At 53.8% G+C, this 12356-nt stretch overlaps 3 protein-coding genes across 3 annotated transcripts; 2 read left to right on the forward strand and 1 right to left on the reverse strand.

Annotated features, from left to right (window-relative positions):
• Positions 1–1354: 1354 nt before the first annotated feature.
• BBK36DRAFT_1183564 (hypothetical protein) lies at positions 1355–2587 on the forward strand (the record flags this gene model as incomplete). The annotated part of the gene is made up of 3 exons (XM_024896360.1): positions 1355–2111; positions 2168–2425; positions 2494–2587. 3 exons carry the CDS (start codon positions 1355–1357, stop codon positions 2562–2564), a joined length of 1086 nt encoding a protein of 361 aa, XP_024746141.1. The 3' UTR covers positions 2565–2587.
• A 3188-nt stretch (positions 2588–5775) lies between these two features.
• Positions 5776–6817, reverse strand: BBK36DRAFT_1162603 (calcineurin, beta subunit; the record flags this gene model as incomplete). The annotated part of the gene is made up of 5 exons (XM_024894457.1): positions 5776–5786; positions 5932–6266; positions 6409–6482; positions 6626–6678; positions 6766–6817. The coding sequence occupies 5 exons, from the start codon at positions 6815–6817 to the stop codon at positions 5776–5778; spliced, it is 525 nt and encodes a 174-aa protein (XP_024746142.1).
• Positions 6818–7859: 1042 nt separating this feature from the next.
• On the forward strand, positions 7860–10197 carry BBK36DRAFT_1183581 (hypothetical protein; the record flags this gene model as incomplete). The annotated part of the gene is made up of 3 exons (XM_024896361.1): positions 7860–8241; positions 8560–9330; positions 9409–10197. The coding sequence occupies exons 1-3, from the start codon at positions 8095–8097 to the stop codon at positions 10195–10197; spliced, it is 1707 nt and encodes a 568-aa protein (XP_024746143.1). The 5' UTR covers positions 7860–8094.
• Positions 10198–12356: the final 2159 nt, after the last annotated feature.

Consider the following 12356-nt stretch of genomic DNA (forward strand, 5'->3'; position numbering starts at 1 on the left):
GCCCACCGGCGAACTGGTGTGATAGTACTCCCTCAGGGGAGCGAATAGTACACACCTGTACTTGGATCTGGGCATTCTGGCCTCCTTTTTTCGCCGTCACCATTCTGTTTTCCACCTTGTTCTTCTCCCTCTACCTCTCTGTCCCTCTCCCCTTCTCCCATTAGCGTGGATCTCGGAGTAGACGGGCTTTGGCAACTATCACTAGTTACCCCCCTCGGTATAAGACCCGATGATTCCTCCAACGCCAGTCACCCGTCAGTCTCCAACAAGGCTCCATCGATTTTAGTGATCTAGTACATAGTACTGCTGCTAGTTTCTCGGTCGAGTCCCCGCTGTTGCTGTTTGGATTCCAGCCGAGTTTGCATCCTCACCAGCGGCGTCAGCTATTACAGTGCCCACGACTCTAGTCACACTTCACACGCCCCCATCCACCATCCGATTGGCAAAGGTCTCTGCCCTCACCATCTCTCATTTGGCCTAGGCCTCCCTGTCTCAACCCGTTGGATTTCTGGTGCCATTTCTCTTGGGAGCCCACTCTGTCAGATTTGGAAAGGGTAAGCATCTAATATTGCAAAGAGGATAACAGGCCCTCTTCCCCAAATCTCGCTCACGGATCTCCCACTCTGAACCGTCACAACTTGACTCCAACCCTTTCGCTTCCCGACAACGTGCCGTTGCTTTACCTACCGCTCACGCTCTTTTACACAGGCATCCGGACACACACAGACCAGGTCGACCTGGTGGAACCTACGCCTCTCTGGTGCCCTGTCCCTGACGTACTGCCGTTCGGGGCATGATGAACTAATAGACAAGTTGGCTCCGCCAAATCCAAGCCCGCCATTGAGAATTCGCGAATTTGCCCAGAGGGTAACCGTCTTTGTATTCGTTACGTTACAACACTTCGTCGAGCCGAGAAAAAAATCTCAGACACACATTCGTTTCTTGTTGCTGGAGGAATCGGTCTCGAGGCTGGTCTGACCTTGCCAACAGGATATGACCTCGACCTCTCGACTTGTTCACCTAGAGCGCTTCTTCTCGTCTTTTTGGACTGAAGGTTTTAATAGCTTCCAGTCCACAAGTTTCATGATCGTCGTATGAACGGATTTGGCTCTCACGCCCACACACTCGCTCAATAGCTGTCCACGGACAAGACAAGAATCATCGATTCGCACTGCTCGTTTCATCTGCCCCAACGTGGTCTTGAACACTGTCACTCGTTTATACCCGGCCAGCAGTACGCCAAGGAGTTGGCCATCTTGATCCTCTCAGCACACTCGTCTCCAACAACAACACCTCCTCAGCGGACCGAGAGGATTCAGTAAGAGAGGGTTCGTACGACAAAGCCCATCGGGGCATGGACAACCCCAACCAACATAGAAGGCAGAATGACCCGCCTACCCATCACACTCCTGCACACAGATACTCGGCCCAAGGTCCTGTAGGCGGTTCTTCTGACCGCTATCGGACAGCGCCCCTTGCACCTACTTCAGCACAGAGAGGATTGGGCGGTGCGCCAGCCTACAGCACGTACTACCAAGAACCTACGGCCGCATTCTCGACGCCGACAAACATGCCATCGACGGCAATGGCGTACGGCTCGGAATACGGCGCCGATTCGAGACCACAAACTCAGAGTTTCGGGGGCTACAACGCGGGTATGATGATGTACAACGTGCCTCAGCCGAACGCGCAAACTCCAGTCTACGACGCCCAACACTTTGGGCAACGGCAGCAGGCAGCAATGCAGATGATGGCACCGGATGTCACATCAACATACTTCAGCTCCGAAGCAGGGAGCGCAGCAGCAGCGAGCATGCAACACCCGAGCCAGGGGAGCAGCGCATCGGCCGGGGTATATCAGCAGAGCCAACCCATGAGCTACGCTGGCAGCATGCCTGCCGCAGGCGCCATGCAGCAGACTTCGGGAGCAGCGGATTCCACCATGGGGGAAGGGCAAGATTACGCTTCCTCCGGGCTGCAGGAGAAGTGGCAAAACTACCAACGACAGCTGGGCTCCGTGTTTCAGGACATTTCCTCCACCTCTCTCGAGAGGGCTGCCGAAACGCTACTTCACATCTCCAATTGGTTGCTCACGCAAGTGGCAGAACTAGGTATGAAGAGCAAGGAAACCGTTCAGCATGACAGATTACTTACATGCGAGAGACAGGACTCAGCCAAGATGACGCCAGCCTTCACGCCGAGAGAATCAAACTCTGGAATGACTTTAACCACGCCTGGTTAGCTCTTTGCTTCCGGCAGAAAGAAGTCATGTCGTCCGGCCAGCAGTTGTCGAGATCCCAGGCGGTCATGTCCCAGGAAACGATCAAGAAGCTGGGTGACGAGCTCATTCGCCTATGCGATGGTATCGAGAGCCATGGTCTGGTAGATTATCAGTACGGCGTGTGGGAGGATCGAATCGAGACAAGTATGTTCTTTGCTGCCCTCCCCTTTGCTCTGAGTTATACCCAGAGGCTATTCTAACTAGCCGCCCAGTCCTCGAAGAATGCCTCGATCTCTACGACTCCCTTGAAGCGGCCGTCGGTACGAGTGGAGGGTCTCGCTGATCTGTCCGTACTCTGCATCACGATGACGATGACGACGACGCGGAATATATCTACGCACGTGAATGATAAGATGCTGGTTAGTATAATGCTAGCACGAAAGTTGGCTCGGTGCTCTTTTCTACATTCTCTTTTCTGCTCCCCACCTTCTGTCTCTTCTTTCCAAGCTGCCCTCGCATTTGCGGCGGGCTGAGGAATTGTACAATACACAACGGGAACGTTCGGCGCGGCCTCTACAATAGCGCGGATATAAATGTCGGCCGGGTTAGGCCCCGGGAAAACAACATGGGGGAGGAGTTTCATTACTGGGTCTCACGGGTTACTGGACGGATGGACGGATGGACTGTCGGACAGACGGATGGATGGATGGGAATTTGGGGTTCTTGATTTTTCTTCTTTGGTGCGGGATGGACGCATATGTCTTGCGTCTGCTTGCGACCTGCAGAGCGCAAGGGGGATGGTGAAGCCAGCGTATCAAGTGATATGTTTGCATACTTCCATGGCTGTGTCTTGAAGAGAGACCGGCTTATGAAGGAGGGGAGCCAATGGCAAATTCGCATGCCACACGGACACAAACATCAACGGGGCACCGGCAAACATGACGAGGCAACAAACACGGGCATAACAGCGGCTGACAGGGCGAGCGTCCTTCTGGCGAATTGGTACGACGGGACGGGAGTTGGAATGGGAATCTTGGTGGGCATCATGGGCAGGACAGCCGCGGGAGCGGATAAAGGGGCCTTGAGGCGGCGTTGAATGCTTGGAAAACTCAGGCAGAATGTAAGATGGGCGATTGATTTTGCCTTTTTCGTTTTTCTACCTTGCTTTGCCCCTTGCCCTCTTCCCCCCTGCTTTTATCTTTCCTTGTTTCATTTACAAGTTGTTCTCTTTTCTTAATCTGCCGTCACCTCGACTTGAACAGTAATGGGGGGGTCGTGCAGCATCTTCACCAAAAGTCGGATTTTCCTTTCTTCTCTTTCTTCTTACTTCTTTTTTCCCCTTCTGTTCATGTATACTTTGTGTATCATGTGGCTTTAGACACTTGTTTAGAATATAGCGGGTTTGAGCCCTCGAGGGCAGCATCAACCGGCTGGGTGTGGGATGGGAAGACGTCAGGTAGATAGCAAATGGTCTAGACGCAAACAGTCCAGACGGTGGACTCTAGGGAGCTGGATTGGGCACAGATAATGAGACACAAGGCCTTGTGAATTGGGAGTCCCATGTGATTTGCTTGCAACACTCGTGACGTACGTGATGGAGTCTCTGTTTGACAACTGTAACCGGGGGCGACGATGCGATGATTATGGCTGCTGAGATCTGACTGACGTCGGAGCAAAGTCTGCCGCCGCCCAGTGGCAGGGTAACACCTGTGAGCGGGAGGTTATCCTGGAGAGTCCCCTTCCTTGTCGCGATGCAGCCTCCCTCCGGGATAGTAGGCCGGGGGCCGCCGTGCAATCGCGTGGATGCGTCAAGATTGACTGCTAGCCAATGCCGATGGGCGTAGAGAGTACATCGAGGGAAAATTCTCGTCATCGCATGTAGACGTCGTATAAGTGTCTCACTCTGGGTTACATGCAACCCATCAGACCCTTTATCGCCTTGCCCTTTGCCAAGGCTACATGTAGGCCGCAATGCTCGTTCATATGCCAAATGCCGAGGAGAGAGAGGGAGGCCATTCTCTTAACTCGCCGTGAGAACCAGCCAATTTAGAATACATTCATGGGATGCTTTCCCCTCTCTCTCTCTTTTGATATGATGCAGCAAGTTATTCGTTTCGCTTCGGTGCCATGGACACAGGAGCGTTCATCCCTGAAGCCCGCCCAAATCCGCATCCCGGAGCCGTTGCCGTGATGAAAGTTTGCTCACAAAGTCAATTCCCGATCGTCGTAGATCAATTTGAATCTGGAGTGCATGTGACAACTTCTTCCTGTGGAGTTTGGCGGAGCAAGGGATCCGTGTCTTGGCCACGCAATGCCAGTTGTAGGTTAAAGAGGACGATGCCCCAGATGCAGGTCCAGCTGCAGCTCGTGGTAGTAGGAGTACTACCGAATAGCGGGCAGTCTGTGGAGGGGCGGAGAGACGGTATGTAGCACTGCCTCCGGATGGCTGTAGCTCTTTGAGGCTCGGTCTTGATGCGGAGTTGCCTGTGCCGGATCAGGTGTGCATAGATTACTTGCCCGGGACAGGTAACTGGGGTAGACGTAGAAGAGTATGACAATGATTTTGGGCTGGGGGGGTTTGAGAGGAACTGACAACGCTGGCGATGATGACAGCCTCGTTGACGACGAGCAGCAGCAGGCAGAGGTTGAAGTGTTTGAGCTTAGGTAGGGGATGGAAACATGATTGGGAGGGAGAGAATGCATGGAGAGAAAGAAGAGGCATTCGTCATCATGCCCAGAGATACAAGCCGGCATGGTCCGTACAGCATCGTGCCCGCTCAGAATAGGACCTCGGCATGCCCAAGTCAGCGTCATCGGGCCACTGCTCTCCAGAGGTAGGTAGGCATACATCCTCAAGCTCCATCAAGAAAAGAAGTAATCCGATGCGAGACAGACACCCACCGTGTGACCTGTCGATGCTGCTGCTCGGGGATGGTGTGGCGTTGCTGCAGGAGCGCGGCAATGTGCATGCTTGGCCGGGGATCGAGTATTACCTCCTCCTCTGAAATTAATATGATGGGTAGGACGATGCCCAGATACGTCGTATACGAGGTGTGTCGAACTGTAGTAGTATGTAGTAGTGCCTTCGGAGCTGAAGCTGCGAAGGGTAAGGAGTGCTGCTGCTGCCAAGAGTCCGCACACTCGTTGTCTCGTTTGCCGCAGCCACACACACACACACACACACACACAAGCCGATATGTGATTTATTTTGGGCCAATGTCCTTTTGCCACATTCGACACCATATATGTCTGGGACAGCTATGCGTTGTACATCTTTGACAAGATAGGCTGTAAAATAGCGGCAGCTGAAAAGACTCGCAAGGGGCGTCATGTTCGATCGCCCTGCAGACGTGCGTCCAGTGAGATCGGGAATCATTCCGCACGTAATGTGGGAGAGAGAGGGGGGGAGAGAGGCAAAGAAGAAGAAGAAGAAATTCGAGCGTAGATATTCATTATCATAACTGCTGTATCCCATTGTCCACAAACATCCGCCGCCGTGGCGGTGTCTACCCGAGACCAACGCCGTCCCTTGCTCTCTCCTCCTCCGTAGATGATTAGAACTGGTCTACATTGCCCATCGAGTTAGCATGCACCTTTGCTGACGCAGGCCTTGCACAGAAGACCCATGAAATAGAGGGAAAATAAAATAAAAGAAAAAGGACAATGGAACAAGAAAAGGGAGGAAAAAAGATTAAGAAAATAAAACGCACCCAGAGTCATGCTCATGCTCACATCCGTATTCTCCACCATCTTGGTAAACTCCTCAAAGCTAATCTTGCCGTCCTTGTCCAGGTCCGCCTCCATGATGGTCTTGTCGACAATCTGCTGCAGCTGCTGGTCCTTGAGGTTGCTGCCCACCATCATCTTGAGGACGATGAAGAGCTCGCCGTTGCTGATGTAGCCGTCGCGGTCAATGTCGTACACCTTGAAGGCGAACTGCAGCTTCTGCTCCTTGTTGCCCTTGCTGCTGAAGGCGCTCAGCCCGGAGACGAACTCCTGGAAGTCGACGTCGCCGCCGCCGTCCTCGTCGAAGATGGCAATCATGCTGTTTTGTTGCCGTACGTTATATGTCCCACGTTAGTCGGTGAATACTTCAAAAGGGGGTTTGCGAGTGCGAGCGGTGTGTCTGAAAATCGCCGGGGGATGAGAGGTGCTGAAAAGGGGGGGAGGGAGGGAGGAAGTCGAACCGTGTCGCGAGCGGGTTAGAGGAGATCTGAGGAAGGCTGAGGAATTCGTCGCGCTCGATCGTGCCAGAGTTGTCCTGCAATAAAGCAGTCAGTCGCCAGTTCCATTTGTCCGTACAAGGAGCAGCCCGTGATCCAAATTGCGGCAACCAGCAGCCCGACCGGGAAAAGAGCCCAAATGCGCTGTGCTGGTTGCCTCCTCGGCTTTCCAATCCCGTACCTTGTCAAGCTTCATGAAGCGTTTTCTTAACCGGTCGACCTCTTCTCTGTCAACTAAGCGACGGCAAAACGATTAGCAGCTGCAAGCCGGGAAAGGAACACCTTTGGAGGTGAGAGGGGGGCGAGAAGACGGCAGCCTACAGTTGGAGCCTTGGACGATGTTGTCCAGCACGGTGCTGGTGGTGTTGCCCATCTTGGCAGGCGCAGCGACTCTTGCGCTGTGTTCGTCTCGAGCGGGAAGAGGAGAGAGGAGCGAGACTCGGGGCGGAAATATCGTGGTCTGTTGTAGGGGCGTGGTTGTGGTTGTTGGCGTGTAATAGTAGCGGTCATGTATGGATGTCGTCTGGACGGCGGCATGGATTATGCATTTGGGACTCCTAGAGGGGTACGGAGTAGTAGTACCAAGGTACCTAAGGTAGGGAGTTGGTCATGTGCACGGGCCACGTCCCTGGATTACAGTGAGAGACTGCAGCAAAGTAAAAGTGAAGGATACTCCGTGCAGGTATTCGTATTCGTGCAAAGACTTACGAATCAGCTAACAAGATAAATATTCGGTAAAGAGAAACACTAAGATGACTGTTACAGATCGTCCATATGTACCAAACTTGTAGCTTTCCGTACTGTGGCAGATGATGCATTCGTCTCAATCAGATAAGATGGAGCTATGTATGTACATAGAGCCATGGCTTGAAGTCTATTATACAACTACCGCTATCAACTGCGAATCAAATACGCCAACAAATGAGAATGCCGATACATACCTAGCTCATACATTACATCGTATAACAAAGGCATCTGCATGTCGAGAACAATCAAGTCCGACGCAATATTCGTTTGCAGTGATAAAAGCAGATCTGATTAATGCTGCATCTCATTCCCTCCGTTCTGAGTGGTTGCCGGGCTTATGTAAGTAAACAAACACGCCTTGCCAGCCATCGGCTCAACCCCGGGAAACCCGAGCGCGTTCTTTGGGCTCCCTCTGCTGCCCGCCGCCCCGCCGCCCAGCCAACCAGAGGCGCGCCTCGCCAAATGTGCGGCCATCAGGTAATAGCCCAGCGGGCCCTGTTTTCGTCTTCAGGGGACAAGACACAGCACAAGAGCGCCCAAAAGGAGGGGGTGGCCCGAGCGCCCTCCATGTACCCGCGCCCGCCAAATGCTATGGCGCCGTGACCTGCGACCTCCTCCTGTGGCTCGCCCAGTGCCCCCAAAAGGCCATGCCCAGCGCCGCATCCAACACAAGGGCCGCCAATTTCCAGGCTTTGCACCAGTGAAAAATCTTCGCGCGGCAAAACAAATCTCAACGTCACCTCATCGAACGCGAGCAACGAGCCATCAAAATACCCCGACAACACCCCCGGAACCGCCCTCCTTTCATCGACAGGCGACTCGGGACGTCTCGATTTATGACTTGAGCTCTTTTTTTTGCGGATTTTCCGCTGGCTTTCTGCCGTCCTTCACCACCCTGGCAACATGTCATCCCGCAAAGTCCGAGTCAAGAAGTTGACGGTCAAAACCCTTCTTCCCGTGCTCAGAGAGGATCAGATCGATGCTTCCGAGTATGAATCTCTGCTTACCGAGTCGCAAATCGCGACCGGCGTCGACCAGACCGAGGAAAACGTGAGTCCTTTTCACCACCATATCCGCGCCACCGCAACTTCTGATATCACGTGCACCGTCACGTGGCCCCTCATCGACCCCCATACATACCTCTTCTATAAGCTGCTCATGGCATACCTCATATGGAGTGCTGCATATCGATGCGATGCCTCTGTCCTTCAAATCTTCTTCTTTTTGTGCATTGATTTTTCTTCTTTCTTTATCTTACTGAATCATGTTTCTCCCTTTTTTTTTTTTTTTGCCATCATCCTCCTTTTCCTTTTCTTCTTCTTCTTGAACGTCTACTGACCTGTTCTTCTTCTTTTGTTTGCTCTGTAGGAATATCACCTTCAATCCATTCTGAAAGAGGCCGGCACAAGCAATGACCAAGAAATCCCCGTGCCTCCACCGCGAGAGAGCGACATCAGCTATGATAGCCTCTATCCCGCAGTCTTCCACAAGCCTTCCTCTTATATCCGATTCTCTCAGACGGTGGAGGAGTGTATCAGCTGTCATTATGACATGACAACGGAGGACAATGAATTTCTCAAATCATATAATAGTAATCCTCCCGCGGCCGGGACGCTCAGTGAGGATGACTTCGAACGCATCATGGAGGTGTTTGAGGACACCGCGGCAGAGCAAACTCCGTTCGCGTCAGTCGACAACACTATTGTCGCATATGACATGATGGTGCCGGGCCTCAATCAGCTTGGCTCTACAGCCATACTGCAGCACGCCAAGCAGATATATGAGTACTGGAAGTCCAGGCGGCTGGAGGCTGGGAACAAACCGCTGCGCCCGACCATCAAGTTCGAGACACACCAGGAGACTGATGACACCGACCCATATGTCTGCTTCAGACGGCGGGAGGTGCGGCAAACGAGGAAGACAAGGTCGCGAGATACCAAGATCGCCGAGACGCTCAAGCGTTTCCGTCGCGAGCTCGAGGATGGCCGTCAGCTCGTGCTGTTGGCATACGAGCGAGAGATGATGAAGCGAGATCTGTTGCAGATGGACCGGGCCATCTTCGAGGAGAGGGCCAGGCTAAAGCAGATCAAGACCAGACTGGGTATCAAGGGCGACGACGAAGACCTCGTCAACCAAAAGGTACGTTGCGAACCAAGGCCAGCTCGGCCCTGCACGCGGATCATGCCACTTGGCACTGACACGGTTGCAATCACGCAGTCTCAGAAGCGAAAGCCTGCAGAAGCCCCCGGGGCCCCGCGGCCACCAACGCAGGTGCGCGTGCCGGTGCGGCCCGATGGACGTTCACACGAACAGGACCTTGTGCTGCTTTCCGACCAGCTCGCGGAGAAGGAGAACGAGCTCCGTAATGAGATTGAGACCAAGGTGCAGAATCACCGGCGGTGGAACCAGAACCACATCGATCTCACTCGAGATCCGCTTTCGCCGGTGAAACCCCTGGGGATGGAGCTCAAGTTTAGACCTGCCAAGACGCAGTATTTGATGACGCCGCCGGCGTCAACATCTTCAGACTCGATGGATGTCGATAACGCACCTGAGCCCATGGACTTGGACAAGCCAGAGCTGCCCATAGTCCAGTTCCGTGGTGCGGATACGGACGAGTCATCGCAAACCAACCAGCCGGCGTTTCGTCGCCGCATTGGCCGACTCCAGCGGTTGTGGATCGATAGAAGAGGCCTTTCGACACCTTCTCGGACAGATGCGTACGAGTACTCGGACCGGTGGAAGTATGACTCTGACGATGAAGACGATGAGCCACCGGTGTATGAGGTTGATCCCTATGACACAAGAGCGCTCAAGTTCCGGGCCACGATTCCTCTCAGCCCATACATCTTCCGAGCGAGGCCGACAGTTCCCCCAGAAGCGGTTAACGGCGCAGCAAATGGGAATAGGGTACTACCGCCACCGCCGCAATCGCAACCGCAACTGCAGCAGCAACCGCAGCCGCCGCAACCTCCCGCGGCTCAACAAGCCCAAGCGGCATCATAAAAACCCACTCTCTCCCCCCCGACCGAATCCGGTACCGCATCCTTGTATGAGTATGGGTGTGTGGAGGTGTATATAATGTTTTCTCCCTTTTTTTTTCTCCAATCACGCTGGTATTGAAGGGGTCCTCCCGAACGGATCGGACAAAGGGGGGGTTGGGAGAAGGAAGGATCTTTTCGAGGGAGATGACAACGACCGGTGTATAGTACCTTAGCCTTGGTCGAGGCATTGCGAGGAGTTGGGAGTTGCGGTCGGTTCTTTAGGATTAGAAGAAGAAGCCCCCAATGGGAGCATATGAAAGAAACAAAACAAAGAAAGAAACAATAATAAAACGAACCAAAAAGACGCTGTGCTGGCACTTATCCAGCGGACATTTGAATCTCGACTGCTTGCGGCATCCGACTCGTGTGATGGCATGTATAAAATTTCGGCGGTGGGTGGGCCAGACAAACAGACAAGACTCCCAGCCAGTCTCTTTATACGAGGGCTTTCGCAAGGCGGGTGTCGTGACGCAGCCTGGTCTCACCTCGCAGCGACCGGGGCGGATGACGTGAGGGGAAGCAGGCTGCGCGACCTGAGCTTTTCGTCGGCTGCGGTGGACGGTCGAGTCTCGCCATGGGCGTGGACAGCAGCAGATCAACATGGCTGCTGGGAGGCAATAGGCGACAGCTGGAGCTCCGGACTCGCCCCCGTCGTTGAGAAGTTTCTGTCTGCTGCGACGGCTGGCTGGCGTTAGCTGTGAGGATCTGCCAAAGAGAAGAAGGCAAAGGCGCGGGACGGCTCACCAGCTCTTGTGTCAAAGGGGGATTTCCCTGCCGCGAGGGCAACGGCCGAGCCGGTACTCGAGAGGAATCAGAGAATGTCCTCTCCATCAAGCCATGATGGGAGGAGAGCAAGGGCTGCAGAGCCGGAGGACAATTTTGCCATGCCCTGGGATATTTTTTTTTCTGGAATCCCAAGCTAGAGAGGTACAAGTATAAAGGGAAAAAAAAGTCGAGGGGAAAGAAAGTTGAGTGGTTGAAGTGTGGACCGCGGGAACCGGCCGCCCAAGTGGATTTTGTTCCCTTTGGGGGGGGGATTTTCCCGCCCACACAAGAAAGCGCGGCAAAGAAGCAGGCACTCAAGGAAATGGGACATGGAAGTTACCAGACAGGCAGGTATCCAGGCAGCGGCAGAAGCAGTCGGGCGGAACCTGTCGTGGTGGTACAGTGTTGTGTGTGTGTAAGGTAACAACAAGCCTACAGGGTCCCCAGGGCCTGGGACGAGGGAAGCAGTCTCTAGTGCAAAGGTGAGCAAGTCGAAGGAGCGCTAAAGGGGATTTGCCGACTTGACAGGGTCCGCGCCGCTGGTGGTTTTTTTCGTTCTCGGTTGGCTTGGTAGTACCAGGTACCTCGGATAAGGGCAACGCGTGGGCCGGAGCAAAGGGTCGCGGTACTTGTTGATGAATATACTAGGTAGATTGAACATTGGAGACGAAGACAGATCTGAGTCTGGCTGAGGAGGAGTAAGGCAACGTAAAAACGTACGTCGAGCTCCGAGGTTGAAGGGAAGACCGTCTTTCGGCGTGAGTGACGGAGGAGCATCCATCGGTCTTACATAAGCCTGAAACATCGATGCTGCACGTGGACGACGATGATGTATGTACGAGAAATTGGGAAGGAGGGAAAGGGTTGCAGCTGCGGTTGCTGCAAGTGAGCGACAGCAGTGCCCCGCTATTTTCAAGTCTGGGCCCTTGATCCCTTCCATGGGACAGACGACAGACGACGAACCCCTCCATTTTTGCGCTGGCGATGGTTTCTCTTTGATACTGTCCAACATCGACGTATTTTGCCATCCTCGCTGTTCATCTTCTTCCACATTCAAGCTGTGATACATTGTTTACCTGCTCTCTTTCTCTCTCTTCATTACATCACAGAGCTACTTTCTGCCAGCGCTGCGCACAGTTCAAAAACCCGATACGGCGGGAGCACAACATCTCCAGACATTGAGCCAGTCGCCGACAAAGGCGCAAAGCCTGGCGCATTACCCAGAGGCCGCTTGAAGTCATCTCACGCATCTCTTCGCCTGCTACGCGGCACACAGCAGTCCCCAGGATCGCCCAGCATGGCTGCCGTCGCCGCCGCCGGCGCCGCCATGTCCTCGCCATTACCGCCCTCCGCATC

This window comes from Trichoderma citrinoviride, assembly GCF_003025115.1.
Source record: "Trichoderma citrinoviride strain TUCIM 6016 unplaced genomic scaffold BBK36scaffold_15, whole genome shotgun sequence".
In the NCBI taxonomy this organism is placed as follows: Eukaryota; Fungi; Ascomycota; class Sordariomycetes; order Hypocreales; family Hypocreaceae; genus Trichoderma; species Trichoderma citrinoviride.